This window comes from Monodon monoceros, unplaced genomic scaffold (genome assembly GCF_005190385.1).
Source record: "Monodon monoceros isolate NGI ecotype Baffin Bay Population unplaced genomic scaffold, NGI_Narwhal_1 Super_Scaffold_8, whole genome shotgun sequence".
NCBI lineage: Eukaryota > Metazoa > Chordata > Mammalia > Artiodactyla > Monodontidae > Monodon > Monodon monoceros.
Genome location: NW_021703785.1, coordinates 63,705,519 through 63,728,785, shown reverse-complemented (window position 1 = coordinate 63,728,785; position 23,267 = coordinate 63,705,519). Strand labels below are relative to the sequence as shown.

At 40.5% G+C, this 23,267-nt stretch overlaps 1 protein-coding gene across 2 annotated transcripts in view; it reads right to left on the bottom strand.

Annotated features, from left to right (window-relative positions):
- Positions 1-23,267, bottom strand: part of DCLK1 (doublecortin like kinase 1) — a 356,039-nt gene that overhangs the window by 17,656 nt on the left and 315,116 nt on the right. For both annotated transcript variants that reach the window (XM_029209843.1, XM_029209840.1), the window contains 5 exons: positions 16,186-16,319; positions 14,403-14,480; positions 13,945-14,041; positions 11,625-11,705; positions 1,488-1,601 (listed from right to left, as the gene is read on the bottom strand). In XM_029209843.1, the coding sequence (XP_029065676.1) occupies positions 1,488-1,601; positions 11,625-11,705; positions 13,945-14,041; positions 14,403-14,480; positions 16,186-16,319 (504 nt within the window). The remainder of the gene's footprint in view (positions 1-1,487; positions 1,602-11,624; positions 11,706-13,944; positions 14,042-14,402; positions 14,481-16,185; positions 16,320-23,267) is intronic.

Here is a 23,267-nt window from a genome sequence, read left to right as displayed (position 1 = left end):
TATACTTGTGTCTTACATGAATGATGAAAACAGAGGATAGAATGTCTGGTTTCCCTGAGAAGCACCATGAGATTGTTACTTTCAAAAAATTACTGATTGAATATTAGCTGATAACAAAGAATGCTGACGATCGATGAAGACAGGAAGGACACTGCGGAAGGACACTGCGCTTCTACACTGAATTTCCTTAGAAAGAACTAAAGAGAGAGAGGGCCAGAAGAACAACTTGCAATGTTAAATGCCCAGGAGCGCTGAGGAGCATGGGGAAAGAGTATGCATTCTATTTAGCGCTGTCAGTATACTCCTGAACCAGTAACTCATACTTGTGTAACTCCCTGCTGAAAGGGTTCAATCAAAAAACATGAAATGCAACTAGTCCAGAAAAGTATATGCATGCATTCGTGCCACCTGCCAATTCTGGAAACTCCTATTAAATATTTAGTAACCCAGATCTGGGATTGGTTGTATCAAATAGGTCACTTAGTTATCTTTTGCTTTACCTGGAGTTCTAGCACCACCAAAAAAGAAAAAGAGAAAGAAAAGAAAAACACCCATGGAAGTAGTTAAATATTCAGTATTGCTGACGAGCATGATGTATGTTTAGGAGCATAAATACTTTTAAAAATTCTAGATCATAGTGTCTAAGTTCTTTGTTTTAAAAAAGAAAAACAGCTCAAGTGATTTCACATTGAATATGCTGTAAAAATGTATGTACTCTGAAAAAAAGAGGAAATTATTTAAAACTCAAGTAATCTGGGACTTGAATATATTTACTCTAGAATATGACACTGGGAAGTATGAGGTTTCATTATTTCTCTGCCCAATTTAATCTTTGCCTAGAGCTGCTATCAAATTGCATGTAGTGTATGTCTGCATGTATGGAACAGAAAAAAAAAAAATTCTCCTGCAGCCACATCAACAAAACTGTAAAAGACTCTCCGCTTTGAAAACAGAAATTTCTAAGGAGCAAGAAATCCTGATTTCTTTGGGTGTTCACAGCAATTCAGTTTCACTGAAAATCTCACTGGGTAAGCGTCCTGCCACGTTTTTGGCTTTCGTTTATGGCTTGTACAAAGATCTATAGTGTTCCAGTCTCTCTCTGCCATGTCCTCTCTTTCAGCTCCCCTCCCCTCCCCTGCCAGGTCCTGGCAAAAGGACACTAGGAACTCTTTTTCTCAGAGCCCAGAAGTTTGCATTGGCACAGAGTCCAATGTGGGGGAGGTTTTCTGCTTTAACAAATAAATCATGAAATTAATATATACTGCAAGGCACCCTGGAGGTGTTGGATAATGATGTGACTCCCAGGGAAATGATCAGCAAAAACACATCATATATATAAGCCCCAGACCTCCCCCAGTGCTTTAAATGGTCGAGCTGTCTAAAGAAATGACCCATTCTGCTGTCTCTGGGTGGAATCTCCTGAGTAATGCCCATCTCTTAGAGGGAGTGCTTTGAAAAAGTTATAGGTAGATATTTCAGATGCTTACTGCTATGACAGAAACTCCAGCTGCTGTGCTATTCGGTTTCGGTCCTGTGTTGAAATGCTTCTTTATCTTTCCTGCTACTGACAGCTGATGTTCATTTTCTGGGAGGCCGTCATCCTGGAAAAAAAAAATAAAAAATTTAAAAAAAGGAGTAGAAGAAAAAAATGAGATAAATAGAAAATGAGGCCAAGATAGTCTAGTAACAGGCAGTAATCTTAAAATTCATAACATTTCAGGAAGAAACCAACCAATGTCCTCTCATTAAACACTGTCGTAGCAAGTACTGCTTCAAGGGCTCCTTCATTTCCACATTTGCTCTAAAATTAATTTGCTGTGTCTTCTTACCCTCTGACTTTGTCCCTAAATAAAAAATTTTATTTCTGTTTTTGGTTTCTAATAAAATTGATTTCAGCCATCGCTCTAGAGACATATGTCAAAGAGCAAGTTAATCTGGACAACCAAAAAAAAAAAAAAATCGATCTAAACATTTTTTTTTCTAACCCAAAAGTTTTATCCTCTTAGCCCATCATACCGACCCAAGGCCAAGGGAAACTGACGGACCTGGGCTCAGGCAGGAGCCCGTAAATAAACTCAAGCTGGTGCCACAGCTACTCGATCATCCATTCTATAATCCCACACAACCTTCCAGGTGGAAAGTTCTTCCTTAAGTTTTAAATCCTCCTTGCTGCCTTCATATCATCTGTTATTATGACATATTCTGCATTGGAGCTCATTTTAACTAAGGCTTCTGCTCTCTGCCTGAGCCATCTATGATGGAGACTGGACAGATTTCTCTCCTTTGCTAAATACTGTTAGAATAACAAGAATCGGAGTTATAAGTATGTAACACCACTTACTAGTGTGTGATGAAGAGACTGCATGATCCTTGAAGACAGAGAGTGTGTTTTGTTCACTACAGAATCCCCGGGTCTTAGCATGTACTTTGGCACATAGTAGATGCTTAATAAAATTTGTGGACTAAGTGAGTGAATGAATGAATAATTGTTTGTTACTATCTATTTAAACCAAAATTCCTGGCAAGACTTCAATGCCATTCATCATTTTCTTTCTCTCCTTCCTCTCCATGACTTTGCATGGAATTTCTTGGCTCCACCCAAGAAAATAAATTTGCTGCTTTCCAAGCACAGCATGCTTTGCTCTTTTACATAACCTGGTCTCTCCATATGGGATTTACTCTTTTTTTCAGCATTTGGCTGGACCAGTCACTACAGTAACTGATGGGGAAATAATAGTGTTCAGAAATACTCATGGGCTTTGCTCTTATGGACCCTGTGGTCCCTCTTTTTCTTCCAAACTTGGGTCCAAATCACCTGTTCCAAAACATTTTCCGCCTATTAAGCACAATCCATTAAAATTGTTCTTCTATAAACTCCTAATGCTTTTTTCATTATATATATTTGCACTATTTACATTCTTTTTGGTGTTAGGTGATTGTGTGTGTGTGTGTGTGTGTATATATATATATAAAACTTATACACATGTTTATATATATATATATATATAAATGAACTCTTGCCCTTTTGTACCACATCTTCCATGTTTTCTGTAATCTTTAATATAAGCACTTGGCTCAGTGCCCTGCACACAGTGGATGCTCAATTTATGATATTCTTGGGCTGATTTATTAATGGCTAGAAGAAGGAACAATTATTATGCTTATTGAGTCACATCTGAAACCAAATCTAGAAGAAGGAGGCTTTCCAATGATGCAGAGTGTATTCAAAAATTTTTTTAAAAAATTACGGAAACAGAAAATGAAGGTCAATTAGGGTACCAGTGGGATGATATTCGGAATGGAAACAGGGTCAACTGAAGTACCTACTATATGCAGGGCTGCATTGGGGATGGCAGGGTGAGGAGAAGAAATGATTGCTGTCTGCCAGACCCTCGCGGGCTAACTGGGAGACAAAGTTTGCACACCCCACGTCAAACAGTAAAACAGACCAATAAGATAAGAAAGACCTGTTACCAGGCAGTGTGCCACATGGGTCAGCTAGAAACACAGAACTTCAGAGGAGAGAGGACGTGTTTTCAGTTAGCGCAAACTTCACGAGGAATACGGGATTCCAGCAGGCCCTTGATGGTGGGAGTGCACTGACAGGTAGAGAGGGGGGAGGTGATGTTGGTGCACAGATGTGCCTGAGTGGGAAGCCACAAGGCATGTTTGCCAAACAATGAATCAACCACTCCACCTCTAGTTAAGAGTTTCCATGGGAGAGTGATGGCGAGAAAGCTGAAAGAGCAGGAGAGAACTGGCCACAGATGAGTCCCCAGAACAGCTGGAGCTGGAAGCCTTGGTCTCAATTAGGAATAAAGCAGTACTCTTTAATAAGAGGGGTGGCGCGGTGGTTAAGAACCCGCCTGCCAATGCAGGGGACACAGGTTCATTCCCTGGTCCGGGAAGATCCCACATGCCGCGGAGCAACTAAGCCATGTGCCACAACTACTGACCTTGCACTCTAGGGCCTGCGAGCCACAACTACTGAAGCCCATGCACCTAGAGCCCGTGCTCCGCAACAAGAGAAGCCACCGCCATGAGAATCCTGCGCACCGCAACGAAGAGTAGCCCCCGCTCACCGCAACTAGAGAAAGCCCGCACGCAGCAACAAAGACCCAACACAGCCAAAAATAAATAAATAAAAATTTAAAACATTTAAAAAAGTAAGAGGGGTGTAAGTGCAGGAAGTGTGAAGGACCACCCTCTATTCACTTCCCGACTCTACAAGTGAAAGAGAAGTTGCAGGACAACCACAGAGAATTAGGATTATACAGTCTAGAGTTTTAAACACAAGGGTGAATTCAATGGTGTATGTAAAACACTTTTTTTTTTTTTTTTTTAATGGTGTATGTAACAACAGCCCTTGGAATCTAAATTAGACTTTGGGGAGGAGTTAAACATTTGACAAGGGACGAACTGACGTGCCTTTAAGTGTCATATCTCGGGCATAATTTGGGGTCCTGCTTGAAGGAAAGGGGGCAGCCGGATACAGTGGTGCCCAATTGGGCCTCACTCCCCAAATTACACAGGTACTTCTAGTCATCTCTTAATAGAGCTCCAGGCTACGCAAGGCAAAGCAATTTGTATGAGCTTTAGATTATAAAATAGTAAGGAGATAAAAGGGTAAGGAGAGAAGCAGAGTTAAAAGACATGCACGGAGAGGAAGGTGACATGAGATAACCATTATGTGGCTAACAAGTTACATATACGATCTCCTTAGTCCTCAGATTACCTTCTACAACATGCACTGTTAGTCCCATTTTGAAGATGAGCAAACTGAGGCTCTGCAAGGTTAAAACATTTGCTTAAGGTCACAGGGCTAGAAACCGGCTGAGTCAGGCCTGAAACAGGTTGGAACTCTGTGGTCTTCCCACCACACTGCATTGCATTGTCAAGGGCATCAGGGGCATTGGTTACTAAAAGAGGTCCAGAATTGTGAAATGGAAGGACGCAATGAGTTATCTTTTCCACGATGAAAGTCACACGATGGTAAGGAGGGCTGAATTAGGGGCTGAAAGAAACAGAGAATATTTGGACAGGGCTTTAAGGGAGCCTGGGAAGCATCTGGACAGAGGTCAGTAAAAGGGATGCTGAGCACTTCTGGGGCCACAGGAATGTAGTTAGAAATTAGGGACTTCTCTGCCCAGGAGATGCTGGGCATCCACTCATCTGGGATACGGGAACGTGGCCCATGAGGGCCTGGGCTCTGGAATCCTCTGCAGAGCTGGCAGTGCCAGAAGGCCTGGCTGACACAGGGTGACAGGAAGGTGCCCTGGGTCACAGTGTGGGCCTGTGACTGAATGAGGGCAGATATGGAGGAAACAAACAGTAGGGACCCCATCGGAGCAGCCTCTACTTAACTTGCTGAGGGAGAATCAGCCCTTACTGCAGTCCCATCTCCTCACACCCCCACCACTGCCATCTTTGCCAGAAATTCCCCTTTACCTGGCTCTTTTTTTTCCTGCCAGTCTTCCAGCTAAAAGCTGGCTCTCTCACCAACCTCACGATGGACTTTGTTACCATTTCCCAGCTCTGTCCTGGCCCTAATCTCCTGTCAGACTCCTAGCAACTCTTTCAGATGCTGGGGCCTGGGGGTTCAGGCCTCCAGCTTTAAATTCTAGTGAAGGTTTTAGCTTCCCATGGGTTATTAGTTCATGTTGAAGCAATGAAAGTAGTGAAACAGTCCTTACAAGTTGCCAGGGATGCTTTTGACTGCATAAATCTTAAAACATTTCAGGATTTTTTTTCCCAATGAATTAAGATGCCTCCACCAGAGAAGGTAAAACACATATACACGAGTGTGCACACACACCAGCAACTAAAAAATCTGCAGTCTCTAACAATTTTGAAGGCTTTGAGCATAATTGGATTAAAAGACAAGCAACTGGCTTAGCAGGGCCCTAAGCTGTACCTGAGGCATCCAGATTGATGATGGAGATTTAGCTAACTTACTATCTTGCATCAATAAAATAAATAGGGCCATTAAAAGCGTACATTTTTATATATACATCTTCATCGCCACTATTGTGAATAGATTATGTGCCAAAAATGTGCTATGAATTTTCCAAACGTGACAAACCTGGCAGTAGGCTACAAATAGTTCTCGTATTATTACCATACTTTCTGGTGTGGAGTCTCCGGGAGTAGTTTCTGAAGTTTGACGCGGGCCGGTTGTGGTTTGTTAGCGGTTTTTGATTTAGAAATCCCCATCCACTCCTTGGCAGAGCGTTGCAACTGACAAGAACAAAACTAGTTTGCAAAATGGAAAATGAACCCTCCCAGCTGTCTGGAGGAGACCTAGCCTCCTGGTCTCCACTCCTCTAGCGGATGTTGGGGAGGAGCCGTCAGGAGGGCTGGGGGGCTCGGTTGTGAAGTCATTCGGCAAAGTGAATTCCTCTCTTTCCTCCAGGAAACCATTCCAGGGGTCATGCTTTAGAAAACCCTCCTCCCTTCATGGAGTTTTGTTTTTGAATCATGGATCTGGTTTTCAGTCTACTCATTGCCAGACTCTAGTATTAATAATAGCTGTAAATTTATGGGAAGCATGGCAGTCTTGAGCAGTCCGATATTCACTACCAGGATATCCCGACTTCGTTTTAAACAATCCCAGGTACATTAGCATACTCTCCAGTAGCGGGTCCATTTCACAGGCCAGAGTGTGCCCCCTCGACTCTTGTTAACCTTCCCCAGTTGTGCAACATCCCAGGATTTCTGAATCTCTTAGCTTGGCCCTATGTATCCTTTATGTCTACAATTCACTCTGCTCTCGGGGAGAAAATGTGAAGTAAATTAAGATCCACCTTAGAGAAAGGAGAGGGTAAGATGCCCAAATGGAAAGTGGAATTCCATGTCATCATTTACAACTTTATTTATAAGTTGTACATACAGATAGGTGGTTTTATTTATTATTACAGTATCATTGGGGGTTCTCTTAATTTCTAACAACAGTTAGAGGAATGCTTATATATTTTTGTATGGGTAGCACTGATTTTTATGAGCATAGAATAAAAAACATATTATCTAGGCTCTTGTTTTTTCTTCTTCCTCGGGTTCTTTATTTCTTGTTGAATATCCTGGCTTAGCAGTATCTTTTCAAAAGAGGTACGTGAGAAAAAGGAGGTAAAATAAAATTTAAAGGCCAGGAAGATGATAGTAAGTCTTGCGCCAGCTAAGTAACTACACTTGACTTATTTAAACCAGTCCTTTCCAGTAGGACAGAGGTTCTCTATATTGGTCTCACATTATAGTCACCTGGGAGCTTTTAAAATTCCCAATGCCTAGATGCCAGTGCAGATCAGGATCAGAATCTCTAGAGGCAAAACCCAGGCATCGGACCTCATGCTAGAGACCCCACTGAGCTTCGTGCTAGAGACTTCTTTAAGCCTCATTTTCCTCATCAGGAAAAAAATTGAAGGTAAAACACAGATGGTATGAGGAGAATAACAATGGGATAAGGTAGGTCAAAACTTTGAAAATAAAAATCCAATAACAGTAATCTATTTGAAATAGACTGCTGATAATTTAATCCTAATTACACAGCAAAAAAAAAAAAAAACTTTGGAACTGTCATTTAAGCTTATGAACTTAAACACTAACCTGCATTTTCTACCAACAAAATATCATTTGGGGAGAAAGTGACTCAACCTTCTCCCTAATCCCTGGAATGATCCAGATATATTATTACTGCCTATTCCACTCTCATATGATATGAGCCTAAATCATATGGTTCTCCACTATATGAGTAATAAGGTAAATAAATTTAGCTAGGGAAATTCCTGTTGGTGCTTTGCAGCTACCTTAAGAGATGGCTGTGACACTGGAGAACGCAACAAGCTGTTCATCACATTATCTACGTGGAGTTCGGAGCACACAAACAGGATCATTTTTTTGGATGAGGGGCTTCCACCTTAATCAAGTTTCTCACACGCCAGCGTTGATCACAGTTTCCATTTCATCAGCTTGTAGCTACAGATGATGGAGTTTCGGCCTTCCTCAGACTCAAATTCACCAAATATTTACCAAGTACCTACAGCGTATGAGCACTTAAGACTGTCTGCTCAGGACTTTCAGATATAAAATCCTCTCTCTATCCTCATAACCTGAGAAGTTGATTCTCTTATCTCCCATTTCACAGACAGAAAAACAGGTTCAAAGGCGTGAAATGACTGTCCCAAGGTTACCCAAGGTGAGCTGGCGCTCCTTCCGGGGGTCTACATCCCTCTCCCAGACACCTGGCTGCACACGCTGATGCTGCCTTTGTCCTCTGGCTGGTTAGAACCATCCACCGAGAGGCCTCACTCATGGCTCTTCCGATAACAGAGCAGAGGTCCAGGACACCAAAGGGCACTCAGAGTGTATAAAAAATAAATGGGGGCCTAGAGGAAGCACCTGGAGTAAGGTTAAAGCAAGTGACTTTTGCTGACTAGATTCTTCTATTCTGTTGCCCTTGCGCTCTGCTCTCTGTTTCATGAGACTGCCTTTTCAATTCCAAGTGCGCCAGGTGAAAAGGGCATCGTTTATGCGGTAAGAGAAAATTAGGACAAATGGGAACGTGGGAAGAGCTTTCTGACGACTTCCTTAGGGCTCATACACTTATTATTACTTTTCCCCCCTTAGGTAGCACCCTCTGCAGTGATCAGATATAATTTGATTGCCAAATGCAACATGTCTTGTTAAATGGGCTTCCTTTTACATCCCTAATTTATTTATTTTGATTGCTGGGTTGTTCGTTTATTGCACTCGGAGACCTCAACAAACACTAAATGCTGGTTGTGAATGCTTATATACATATTTTTTTCATTTGTTATTTTGAGATAAAGAAAATAATCAATTTTCTAACTTAGTTATTTACTATGTAATTTCCAAAGTTAAGCAATCACTTTATATGTTAAGTTTTTTGCCAAAATTGCTATCTTTTATCCCCTTAGAATCTAAGGTCTGTTATAATTATATTAAAGGGTATTTAAAATTTTTAAATCTCCTAGACAATGCCTTAAATGTTATCCTTGCTCTTAGAAAATGTTTTTAGGGAATCTGAGAGGGAAAACTAAAATGACAGCAGAAGTCCAAGGTCCAGAGGGAGCTGTGGAACCTAATTGTCAGCAAAGTGGGACCATGTGCAGAAAGCAGGTTGAGAAGGAAGAAAGTTACTGCTGAGACATGTATACACTGCCCTAGGAAAATGAACAACCTAATTTTTCAAAGGCAACAGCCAGAAGTCGTCTTAATTTTGTGTCTCTACCCAACTGAGTTGGAATATATTGATATAGGGTCATTTGGTCTGGAATCAGGGTAAGGGATTATTTTGTTTCCAATAACACCCCAGGCCTCTCACATGTATAGACAAATGTGCTCACATTCACAAAGTTATCTTATAGCAAATATCCATATCCTGCCTGAGCTGGCTCTGCAGGACATCTCTTCCCAGCCTCCTCCAGGAAGAAGCTCTGGCATCTCCTCCTCTGGGAAGCCTCTCAGGGCACCCTCCCCACACAGGCCAGCTGGGGTGGCTCTTCTCTCACTGCCATGTGACTGTTGTATCAGACAGAGCTCCTGGAGAGCAGGCCCGACAGGGGGTGTCCTCTGATGAAAATGTATTTCAAAATCTAAAATGGCTATTTGTAATCTCTCTCCTCCACGGCTCTTTGTGAGCCTTCGAAGGCCGTGTTTCAAATTCGGATTTTCCACTGTATTCTGTGTGGCCACACTCTCAGTGTTTCCAGCGCTAACATGCAATTGGACAGTTTGTGGACCGTGGGCTTTTAATCAGCATGTAGACCAGTCCAAACCAGCTGCTGCCACTAGGAGAGCCTGCAGCTGGCCTGTGCCTCTTCCACCCTGCACGTCTAAGGGAGAGGTACCACGACCCAGGTAAGTTACTTTGGAAAGACTGCGACCTTGTATGAACAATCATTATAACGATGCTGGTGTACATATAGTGCACTCTTCTGCACTATTCACAGTGCTTTCATGTATAACAGAGAGAGGGTGATGCAGTGTGGCGCACGGGACTTTAAAGGAAATGGGCTTGAAGTGCCTGCCTGCAAATTCTGGCTCAACCATAAGCACAGCTACTTTGGAAGAGTCATCCATCACAGCCTCAGTCTTTCCATTTGTAAAATGGGTACAATAATACCCACCCTGCTTCTCTTGTAGCCTTATTATTAGGCTTACATGAGATGCTTCCTAACCCTTCCAACTCCATAGAAAAGGATAACTTTTGTTCAGCACCGTAGGGTAAATGCAAAGGTTGTAAGGTTGGAGGTGACAGCTCCTGGACTCTGGCAGCCCTGCCTGACTATCCCAAGGGCTGTGGGGATTAATATCTTCACACATCTGTACACCAGTTGGGAAGCTCTGCTGTGTAAAAATATTTAACAAACCTTAGCTGTATACCTATACACGCTCGCATTCCTGTATATTCTCCTGTCATATGTATGTATGTATATATATATATATATATATATATATATAAAACCTCCAAGTGGGGTGGGAGGAACCAGGTTCAGGCGTGTAAAGTGCTGGAACCTAGGACCATGGGCATCAAGTGGCAGAACATGAACAAGATCCCAAGCTCTTGTCACCTCAGATGCAGTCTGTCTCAACACTGTGCTTTTAATCACACTTCATCCTCAGTCATTAGTTATCTTGGGAAAATACACTTATCACCGAAGTGATAATTCAGAGAAGTGGAACATTTTGTTGCCTTCATCTTACAGCCAGATCCCTCGAAGCAGCTGGCAAAATTCATACCAATGAGCTAACGATATTATACCTGTCCCATGTCTGTACCTATATCCAAATCTATGTCTGTCTTCTATTCTGGTAGCAAGAACCATTAGACCCAGGTATGGAACTTCCACACATGCCAGCAGGGGTTCCAACAGCCCCTGGGTTATCAGTTAATGTATGTGAGGTACTTAAATGGTCCTGGGCAGACACTATAAGCTAAGCACTCTAAATATTTATTATTATTGTTATTCAAAACAAATCTTTTCAATCAGTTATAGAGAGAGAGAGTCAAAAAATAATGACTCTGCTCTGGAGAATCCTTTCATAGCTAAAGAAATTTCATCAGACCTTGTACTCAGATTGCAGCAGCAGCATCTGGGAGCTTTTAGAAACTCAGAGCCTCACATCTACTACATTACAATCTGCACTTTAATAAGCCTCCCCCCAGCCCCCCACCACATGACTTGTGAGCACAGGCAAGTTTGAGAAGTGCTGCACTGGAGAACTCCAACACTGATGCGGGGACCCTTGGGTCACTGGTATATTTGGTAGAAATGATGCAAAAGCAGCACTGACTCAGAAAATCTGCTCTGTATTATTGATGGATGCAGCCCTAATCTGGACCATAGGATGCAGTTCCCCGGTAGAAGGCAGTCCCGTCTGAATCAAATGAAATGTCTGTGCAAGGGACCGTGAGAACACATGTCAGCACAGATACATCAGAGGCCCTTGTGGAACAAGGCTGAGATCCTGTAACTGTTCTGGCATGTTTGAGAGAGAGGAACAGACACAAACACAACACTTTAAAAAGGAGGCAACATCATTAGGAAAGCTGCAATTTGAGAAAGGAATGTTCGGAGTAAATACAGGGAAGGGAGGAAGTTACTTACATTAACCCAGGGATGTTCGAGGACCTGCACGGCTGAAAATCGCTGATCTACATCCACCAACAGCATCATGGTAATGAGCTCCTGTGAAAGGAAACATTCAATGCCATTTGTGTCTAACATTGAAGGTAAAAATCCGGGCGTTTTCAAGAGCAGAGGTTCTCTTTTCGTTTGGAAAACATCTGTAAAAGCTCTAAACCTTGAATATATCGACTCAACTTACCTATAGCTACCTAACACCTTTTAAAGGAAAGGTGAATGTTTGGAATTATAAATATATAGCTTGTAGTTGAGAGAGAAAAAAATAAAATCAATTTCATAAAAATATTTTTAGTATAAAGGAAATAAAGTATTTTGCACTTTAAAGACAGATTCCAAATTATTTAACATAGAAATCACATTTTAAAAACACTTTAAAATTTCACTTTGGCAGCTGAAGGGAAAAATGGATTTTTTTTTCCTCCTAACTGCAAGAGGGCATATTTTGGTTTGAAAGAAAGGAATGAGGAAAGAGATACGGAATTGCCAACAGCTAGTTGGTAAAATAGAAACTATTCTTTAGTAGCCGAAGAATTCAGAGGAAATCTGTTGAAAATGATTCAAAAATTTCCAGATCAATCAATAAAAGTAAAATAGAACCATCATGAAGCAAATGATTAAATGGCTCTGAAATTAATGAATCTCCCCCGTGAGCTCAAATTTATTTGCACCAGAAAAGCACGGCTTTGGCTTTAATGATGAGTCTGTCAGACATCTGTCTACTTTGGATTAGAAGTTCCCGTGTAACAAAATGGTTAGGTGTGTGTTACCTGGTCCCTCATAAGCATAGGCTCTGAGTACCGCTCCGTGACAGGGACGATTTATTTCCAATGATGTAGAGATTCTACCTTCACTTTCTAACTTGGGCCAGGATTCAATTAAAGCAACTACTATCTATGTGTGATGCTGTTTGCAGGCGCCATGGGGGTGCAGGAGATAGTCCTATCGGTCAGTGACTCTGAGCCCTTGAGTTATGAAGTGACAGCACTGAGACTTGGGACAGGTTCCTGAACTGTCTGCTCACAGGTGAAAACACCTCCAGCCCCACCTCTGTGGCTATATCATCCCATCTCCTTTTACTTTTGTGGCTTTTCTTTGACACTTCTCCCAATTCCCCACATTTTCCTATGGCTAGAGGTAGATTCCTGGACAGTTGAAGAAAATGAGAGATTTGGGCCCAATATGCATCATTTTCCATGGAAAGTGGCCAGGCCTAAGGAGTCAGATTTTAAATTGAACTCATACTCAGGACACAGCAAAAGGAAAGGCATGTATATTGAATAATCAAAAGATAATTAGTTCTCAACATCAGTTTTCCAAAAATTTAAGTCAATGCTTGGAGACATAATTTTAAGGGATCAATTTAAAAGTTTTCATTTTTGATTTCAGGGTCTACTAATGTCTCTGTGCGAGATTTTTACAGTTTTCTTAGAGATTGATCTTTTAGTTTAATGGGACAAAAACCATACGCTTTGTTCCCCTCTGCCTCTAAATCCTGGCTGTCTTTCAAGGTCCAAGTTACATCATAGCTTCCCCATGATGTCTTTCTTGATCATCTTAACCCATGTTGTGCTTTCTCCACTTTAATTGATTAACTGTTTAATTCACTCATTCATTTACTCATTCATTCGTGCAATATACGTTGAGCATCAGTTAGTTGCTGGTGACTATCTAGGCACTGATGATACAGAAATGAATACAATAGACAAAAATCCTTGTCTTGATAGAAATTATACCCTAGTGAGGAGAGTTAGAAAATAAACTACATAAATACAATATATCCACCTATCTATATCCATCTAGATAAGCAGACAGATACAGAGAGGTAGTTAGATGGTATACCAGATGGACACAGAGTGTAAGTGTTATGGAGAAAAATAAAGCAAAGGACGATAAGGTCAGCCAGGTAGGGGTTAAGAGCTGCAACTGGAAAAGCTTCACTGAGAAGATGACATTAAGTCACGATCTGAGAGAGGTGAAGCAATAAGCTATACAGAAGTCTGAGGTGGGCTCAAGCCAGGTGTGGGCGGGGCATAACTAGAGGCTACAGCAATACAGCTGGAATGGCCACAGGGAGGGATGAGCCAGGGAAGCAGAAGCAGTCGATGAGTTGGGATGGCTACGGACAGATGACTCTTTGAATGTGAGCTCTTGGGAAAGTTAGTAACTATGACTAAAATGCATACAGAAATCATATTTACAATATCATTTGTTTCTTTGATTCAGAATCAATAATTCCATTGAGACGCACGCTATAAGGAAGAGGAAAGCACTGGAAACCTACCTTTGCAGAATCAGAAACGTTATCCCAGTATGGAGAAGGGAAGTCCACTTGCCCCATCAAAATCTGATCAAAAAGCACCTCCTGGTCATCACCGCTTCTGTTTAGATGAAGGACAACAACGAGGAATAAACAGCAGGAAAATGCTAACTCAGGGTGTATCTTTTCATTCTTATGCATTGAAGCCCTTCCTTTCCCCACAAATGTGTAAAACGTGTGTTTTTAAGCAATTCAAAATGTCAGTATGGAACTGTTTTGGCAAATTAAGAAGGAATGAGTTTTTAAATTATATGAGGAAGATTTATGGAAGGCATGTAAATTAGCGTGCACAACATGGAAAAAATAACAAGTTCTTATGTTCTTTTCCAGCTGTAGGCTCCTTTGTGCGGGGAGGCCGAATGGATCATTCAGAGAAGGGAGAAATGCTTTGTTGGTGCTGAATAAAAGATCGCTGCCCATACCCACGGAATGGAGGGAAACCACAGAGCAGGATGTAAGTGATTACGCCAGCTGCCCAGATGTCCACCTTGAGGCCATATCTGAAAAAGTAAGTGACGTCAGAGTTAGCAAAGTCAGGCCAGGACAAATTACGGGGCATGGTCTATCATAAACCAAAACCCAAACCAAACAAAATTTTAAAAACCCACAACAAACACTAAACTACAACCCACTGGCTTAACAGAATTCAAGAAAAGAATAATAATAAAAAGAAAAGACTATCTAAGGCACATGACTAAAAATGAAAATGCCTACCTTCATATCTAAATATCAGTAAGTGAAGGGTTTCAGCAAAGATATTTATTATAGTCATATCAATTTTCAGATAGAGATGGACCCCTGAGACTATTTCACTCCTGAATTTTAGAAATAATAATTACACAGAAGACATTTTCCAGTTTATAAAGCACTGACATACATTATCTGATTTTGTTTTCCCAACAACTCTGTAATTTGTACAGGATGAATATTACTGCCTGTTTTAAAGAATAGAAACCCGAGGTTCAGAGGGTAAATAATTTTGCTCAAGATCTCACAATTAGTGGCACAGCTGAGTTCCAGCCAAGGTTTTCAAGAGCTGAACCAAATCCTCCTTCGACCCCACACCACCCCTTCGCAGCAGGCCATCAGAGCACCCAACAGAGATAACGGCATTGCCTCGAGGGAGGTCAGGCATGGCTATAGATTGTGGGCTCGCAATTGACTCAAATTTGATGAATAAAAAAGTGCTCATTACCTCACACCTCACTCTGGGGATTTATCCTCTCATCTGTTCCGTATTTCTGCCTTTCTGGTCTATGGTACAAGCAGAAAAACTATCTCCACCTGTCACATTGGAAGATACTACCTAGATTGTTAGGTTTGGGTTGGTGCCACTAATGGGAAGAAACAGTCAGGCTGTCTGCCCTTGCTGTGGCCCAACCTTCTGTTTAAGGACAGTGCTTCAGAACCCTGCTGCTGATCCTTGGCAAGAAATGGGGCTCTTCACTGAAAGAGCCTTTTACTCACCTAGACCTGAGTTCAAATGCTGACTCAGCTACTATCTAGTCATGAGCTTCTAAGTCAATCATCAGAGACTGAGTTTATTCAGATGTAAAATGGGAATCATATCATCTACTGGAAGAGTAAGAATTAAGTAAAGGAGCCTGGCATATAGTAGTAGGTCCTTAGTTAAGCATTAGGCCACCCCACAATCTCCCCCCATTCTAGAGATTTTCCTTCATCTGTGTCCGCTGCACTCAGAAACCAGCCAATTCCCAGGAGCCCTCAGATGCCTGAGGGTATCTGCACTCCAAAGATAATCAATGGGCTGCCAAGAGGACCAAAATGGGACCGGAACTGGAGAATAAGGACAGCTGAGAGAAGTAACCACAGTAGACTGTACTCCCTGCACACAGCATGTCTGTTTCTTTTTTCTCCAATAGCTAGTTAATTACCCTCGTAGTTAATTACTATGTTTCTCTGTTAGTCCAAACATTTTTTACTAAGGGGTTAGTAACTGCCATTCTACCTTTAACAAAGGCCAAAAGGAAGCCTTAAACAAGATGGTAGTAACTGGCAACTTGATGGGGAAAACAGAGAAAATGGCTCCCACTTTCAAGTCAAAAAAAAAAAAAAAAAAAGTGAAAAATATCTGATAACTAGTTCTGTCTGGATGGGACAGAACACTCCTATTTCTTCTATCCTTGAAGCCAACTAGCTATTTTGCAAGCACAGTACTGCAGTAAATGCACAAGAAGTGTTTACCCGGTCTCTGCAATGATTTCAGGGGCCACATATGTCGGGGTGCCACACACGGTGTACAGGGGACCGTCTACAATGGTGGCCAGTCCAAAGTCGCCCAGCTTCAGCGATTTGCTGCCGTCTTGGTGTTCGTACACCTAAAGTAAAAGTAAAAAGTGAAACTGCCTTACAACCAAGAGCTCAAAAGTTCTTTCCTAAAGAAATGAAGGACACTGTGGTTTAAATTTAATATATGTTGATCTAAAACAAACAGACTGCCAGATGTTTCTCTAGCAGAGATGGGTTTATTTGGGATCAGCACAGGATTGCAATTCGGGGTCTGCACCCATGGCAAGTCATGTCCAAGTCCCCACATGGCAAGGGAGGGAGATGCATTTACAAAGAGGTAAAGGAAGTTGGGAGGGTTGTAGAAAACAAGGAGTCCATGGCTTTTCATGGGTTGAGTCCTTGCCAGGAAAAAAGAGGAGTCTTTCTTCTTCCTGTTGGGCTCTGCTATGATCACAGGGAGTGAGAACGCCGCTTCTGGTCTCCTGACTCTATTTAATTGAGGTTTTGGTATATTAATATTTTACCTGTATTTATTATAAAATAAAAAATCAGGCAATTATGCAAGGATATACATACGAGAACATCTTTATATTACTGCAGAATTGAAAACATGGTGAAGAACCCGCAAATGGAAATTAGTTAAATAAATTACGGTATGTTCATACAATAGGAGGCTACATGACCATTACAATGGTGATGTGGGTTTACATTTATTGAAATGAATCAAGTTTGGGAAGTGAGGACAGACTTCAGACTGGTTTTTATAAAATGTCTATTAAAGAAAAAAGTATGTACGAAGAAAAATGTCTGGAAGAGCATCATATTGGTGTGTCTGTCTCTGGGTAGTAAGATTATAGGAGATTTTTCTTCCTTTTGCTTATCTGTGTTCGATGTTTGCTACAATTCAAATTGATTTGCAGAATACAATGAAATACAGCAAGTTTCTAGTGTAAAATCTCCAATTTATGAAAATAATTACCTCTTCATTTTAATATATCAGAAGCTTTAAAAATGCAATCCTTTAGTAAATTGAACAAAAAATCCACACGTCTATTAAAATACCTTATTTTCAGTGCCCCACTTTTCCAACAAGATCTATTTACATTTTTTTATTAATAATTGAAAGGGATATTAACATTTCATTTCACCTGTGGCAATTTGGGAAGATTTATCAGGTGCAGAGTCAGCATTCTGTCCAGGTTTCCTTATTAAGGCAGTAAAAATCTCTAGTCTTTCACCCAACAAATCAAGAAAAGGATGCATGTGACCACAGGCAAGTACTTAAACTGCTTTAATTCTAGCCCACGATGAAACCAAATGGATCTGTTCTAACAAGTATGCCAAACAACGTCTATTATTTCAAAGAAAAGATCAAAGGGCATTCAGAATTCTAATTCAGAGCCCTCCACTGGAATCAAGAGATACAGAAAAGAGAGCCACAGTAAAAGGCAGTTGCCAGGAGACGCCTCAAGGAAATGGCGAAGTTTTCCACGTACATCAAAATAATTCATCCAGCCAGTCGAGGCCTGCATTTTCTCCTGTTATCGCTCTGTGATCATTTGTACTTGCTACAGCAGTTGGAACCTCACACACAGCAAGGCACATCTCCACACATTAGGAGCACCGCTACCGTTCACACACCATGTCTACCTTCCTCTGGAAAAAGTAGATTTCACTTTTCAGTCCACTGCAGCCTCAAGGGCAGACGTTTGGCCAGCTAAGCTACAGTATCAGCAATGACCGTCTGGATCTATAACTGTTTTGGCAGAAAAAAGGCAGTCAGATCCTCCTCTCTGGAGAGACTGTGTCATTTCTGGGCAGAAAATATTTGTTTACATTTTCTCCACGTTCAGAACATGGAGTCCTCTCCCTGAGGGCTCAACCACGATCAAGTCTGGGCTGCCCTCGGGCAGGTATCCAGAGGCTTTCAGGGCCACCTGCACCTGGGTTGTTAGGGCAAGGACAGCTGTATGTCCCCCACAGATGTGGCTTTGCCCAGTTGTCCTCTGAGATGGACACTGTCCTCCCTAGTTTAATGAAGCCGCCAACCAGCCCTGGTCAGCATAAACAAATTTGAATCATGGACTTTGAGGCCTCAGAGCTACAAAACACAGTATCCTCCCCCGTCTAAATGCTCTCAGGCAAAAGAAATCCCTAAATTGTAGTCTTAGCATGTCAGCCATTCAGGTCATTCAAAAGACAAGCGAATGTTTTTCATGAAAAGAAATCTGAGCTGGAAATACCTAGTAGATCATCTAGTTTATTTCCCAGACGGAGCAGAATTGTTTACTTCCCTAATTCCATTTTGTTACCAATAACCTTTCTAAAATGCAGAATAACCTCTTGCTTTGATGTTCTGTTAGGTCCAAACGTTCATGGTGCGTGTTTTGTGAGGTGGTGCAGATTTCAAATTACACAGCTCCATTTATACAGAGATTCTGTGGCTTTTTTTCTAAACATACTATCCATAATCACCCAACTCTATTCCAAAGTTGGACAAAAGCAGATATCGGCAGATGCAGTCGTAAGTCACATTTTAGTTCAGAATATGACCACGTAATTCTCCTCCATGTACCAAAGGCTTTCTTTTTAAGCATCTACATTTTAATAGGAATTCCATCGTACATATAGCCATATGCCAGTTATATTTAATATAGCTGAGCAATAAAGTTCAAAGTTTCAATAACTAAGAAAAAAAGCACTAAAAACTTACCTAAAGTAAAGAAAATGAAGATTATTTAACAGTAATAATTCTCTTAAAATAAACCAGCATCATTTAAATGAAATATGTAGAATCTATCATTTTAATGTTCTTTTCATCTCTCTTTACTCACTTCTACATATCTCCTTTTTTTTTTGCTTTGAAAGCCATATAGTAGAATTTTCATGAGCATATAAAGAGGTTAAAGTGATGCTTATGAGAGACAGTAAGAGCTAAGAGACAAAGGTCTAATCCACAGAATTGAAAACATTTCTAGACCCAAGTACATTTGAAATGCTTCAGCGAAATGTTTTTGCAGGTGAATAAATGCCCAGGCCTCTCATTTGGAATTCTGTTTAACTTACTTACCGTCAGGCAGGGCAGGAAACAAGGTTGCTTTGGGTTTTTCTCTGTCAACACTTGGGGAGAAGGATACAGAAGAATATATTGTAGTGTTTCCTCTCCTCCCCTGGGAGAGCGCCTTTCCTAAGTGCTGCAATGGGCCCACCTCACAACTGGACTCCCCAGAGCGCCTGCTGCCGCCTGAAGCATACTCACTCTTATTTCTTACCAAGCCATTTACAGAGGGGCAGGAGTGAGGCCATGTAAAAATGTAATTAAAACTTTGTTAAAAATCACAGATTGCTGAATACAGGTGTTTCAAACGTGCACGTGCACGCACACACACATCCTCACAAAACCATCTCCAGAAAGTATTTTCCCAAATGGCAGCTATAAATTCACTTTGAACTAAGTTTTTAATTAAACGTTAGGAGTCGGAAAAGCTTCTAACACATTCGCATCCAAAACACAGAGTCCTTGGCTTCTCCCACTCTCTGAATCGACTTCCTTAGCTTGTCTCCTCACCCTGACCTTCTTTCAGAAAGAACCTTAACAGGCTGCAAGTATAAGCTTGGACAGGCTGACCCAGCAAGTGGGGTTCTGGTGTAAGAAGAAATTTTTTGCTGTGACTGTATTTTAAAGCCTCCATAACATATGCGCCACACGTGAGGTGGGGTACGTTAATTGCCAGTCAAAGAGTATTCACAACATGAGATATAATTTTATGTTCATCCCACGCCCTTTAAATACTGTAGATGCTCCCCCCACGTTTTAAACAACGAGGGGCTATTAAAGAGACGGGGATTAGTGCAAATTACCCAGTATGTACTGCTTTCACTGTTTTAACTAAGCAATAAAACTGTGTAATTGTACAACACTAATTGAATGCAGCTACACATAATTGTGGGCTGCCATATGTATCCTATTACCATAAAGACTGTCAGTATTTTGTAAGCTACTCTTGTGATCACTGCAGATGGCTACAGTCAGAAAAGTTGTTCTCTAGGGTTTATTATATGGCTATAAAGACATCCCATGATTTGACAGACTAAATGTGTTAAATGGCAACAATTATGAAAAAGGTTCCAATTAAAAGCTGAAGGCATGTCCTACCAAGAATAGATCTAGTGAAAGGTCAGGTACGTAGGTTTTTGGCATACTGGTATTTTACACAGGAATTTTCTTTTTTAAAGAAGAGTTTTATTTTTGTTTCTTTTTCGTTTATTTGGGGTTTCGCAGTGGCTGTAACTTGCTGAACAGTAGATGTTTGGGCATATGCCTGATTTCCCTTGGATCAGAAACTGAGACCATCTGAAAAAGTTATTTGAAAAAATAAAAGATTTAATATAGTCATAAAATGCAGCCGGTGGCCATAAAATAATGTGAAAATTCACAGATAACGTGAACCCAGTCAAATGGTTTCTGAGATTCCCATAATAGAGAACTAAGAGCTGACTAATATAACAGATGTGTTGGAACAAACACAATTCTCAATGATAGTATGAATTCAAGGAAAACCTCGTTGAAATGCTGGCTAATGAATCGTTAGTAACCACTGAAATAGTTTTCACAGAGGAGCTCAGGAGGTACTAAAAATTATTTCACCAAATAGAATTTAACAAAACTGGCATGAGATTGACAAAGCCATGAAAAAAAAGTGAATTTAGTTTTTAACAAATACGGTATCTTTTTAAAACAGACATTGATTTTCTTCTAGCCAAGGTATTTGACCTTTATGATGTTTCCTAAAACCAGTGGATTAAATTTAACCTTTAATCTTTAAGAAGTGAAGTGTAACAACATTTATGCAGGGAATTATTTTGCAAAATGCACTTTATAGTCTCCATCCTTTGAATTAAACTTCCTGGAAAAAAAATTAACTCTTAAAAGAACCAAATTCAAAAAAAAAAAAAATTCATTTTATACCCACATGTAAAACCTTTATGAAACAAAAAATTAAATGAAATAATAAAAATAATAAAAGTTGTACGGAAGTCAGAAGCGGGGCAACATTAGAAGAAAAAATAAAATAGCTTTTCAAAGTGTTACCCTAGAGATATCTGGGAAGATGGAGAAGTGAACAGAAACTCCAGGAAACCTGATTCTCATCCCTCCTTTAAAACAGTCTTGAAACTATCTAGAAAGGAGTTCTATGCAGCTGCAGTGAGATGCACAAAACATGCACATTCTGGATCCTGTAGTAATTGCACATCCCAGGATTTTGTTAAAATTGTGGGAACTCAATGTCACTGCAATTCTTAAACACTGTTACATTTTTGTCACACAAGGATTATCCAATATGTCATTGTAGGAAAATTAGAAAAGACAGATAATTACAGAAAGAAAGGAATTAAACTCACCCATAATCTTGACACCTAAAAATAGCCATTGTTAACCTTTGGGGTATAAACTTCCAAGAGCTTTCTTTTTCTCCCTTTCCTGTTTTTCTTTTTTCACTGGACAATATATCCTGAATGTTTGCCCAAGTGAATAAGCATATATTTACATCATGATTTTCAGTGGCTGCTGGATACTCCACTGTATGGATGCACCATAATAATAATAATCCCCCAAACTACTACCACTGCTGTTTATTGAGCCCCTGCCAGGCCTCCTGTTTAGGACTTCATGCTCAATATCCCATTTGATCTTCACAAAAATACCATTAAGTAATATTACTGCTATTTTGCAGATAAAAAAATTGAGGATCAGAGATGTTACGTAACTTGACAAATGTTACACAGCTAATAAGTGGCAGAGCCAGAACTTAAGCTCGGGCATGTCCAAGTCCATTATTCTAACCAGGATGTCCGCCTGCCTCCATATCATGTCATTATTTAAAAAATCAGTGCCCTGACGTAAGTTGTTTCTATATATATATATTTTTTTTCTTTCCATACCAAAAAACACTGAGATGACCATCCCTATGTATGTATACCTATCTGACACTTTTTCTTTAGGTTACATTTTTAGAAGTAGAATTACTTGGTCACAGGGTGCACATTATTTAAGACTTTAGTTACATATTGTCAAACTACCTTTCAGAAAGGTTCCATCAAGTTAATCTTGCACTGATTCATATGAGATGATTGGTATCCTCATAAATTTCCCAACCCAGTATATCATTATTATTAATCTTTGCTAGTCCAATAAGGCCACGTCATTTTAAAATGAAGTGAATGAACACACCATTGTAAAGCAATTATACTCCAATAAAGATGTTAAAAAAAAAATGAAGTGAATGATACTACTCAAGTCCTAAATGACAGAAGAAATGGCTAGCAGAGCAGACAGATGCTGATCAATCCTGGGGACACACTACACTTTTACTTCCTGTCTTCTTCCCCCGATGGAATCACAGATCCTTGGAGAAGAGCCCTCAGTGAACGCTCAGTACAGTAACTGGCATATTATTCTATTAAATCATGTTTGGGGAAAGTGTTCTTTTTCTTCTATTTTCCCTCAACTTTTAAACAAATTCAGAGAGAAGGAATTCTTTTTCTAAACACCTATGAAAAACGATCATTCTGTTTCTGTTTGGACAGTTTCAATGACTACAAGTGACCTGTAATAAAAGCCATTGACTTTTCAAACAGGTGTAATTGTTAGAAAGCTTTTCCTTATGTCAACCTCAAATCTGTCATTAACGTCTTCTCTTTAGTTTGAGTTTACTGCTCACATACACAGCACAAAAACGTTCTCCCATCTTACATCTGGCAACCTTTGATGAGAGCCACTCCGTTCCACTTTCACCATCCCTTCTCTGGGCTGAACCCAGGCCCCTGACTGTGATGTGTTCGGGTCCCTCCCACCTGGTGTCACGTGGTATAAGCAGGGCAGGGACTCTCTTGACGGCGACACTCTTTCAGTGAAAGGAGTCTAAGGGCACGTTGGTATTTGTGGCAGTCATGTTACACTAAGACTCACAGTGAACTTATGGTCAGTGAATAGCCTTTAAACTGGGCCAAATTTTCCCATCACTGTTTTTCTGCAA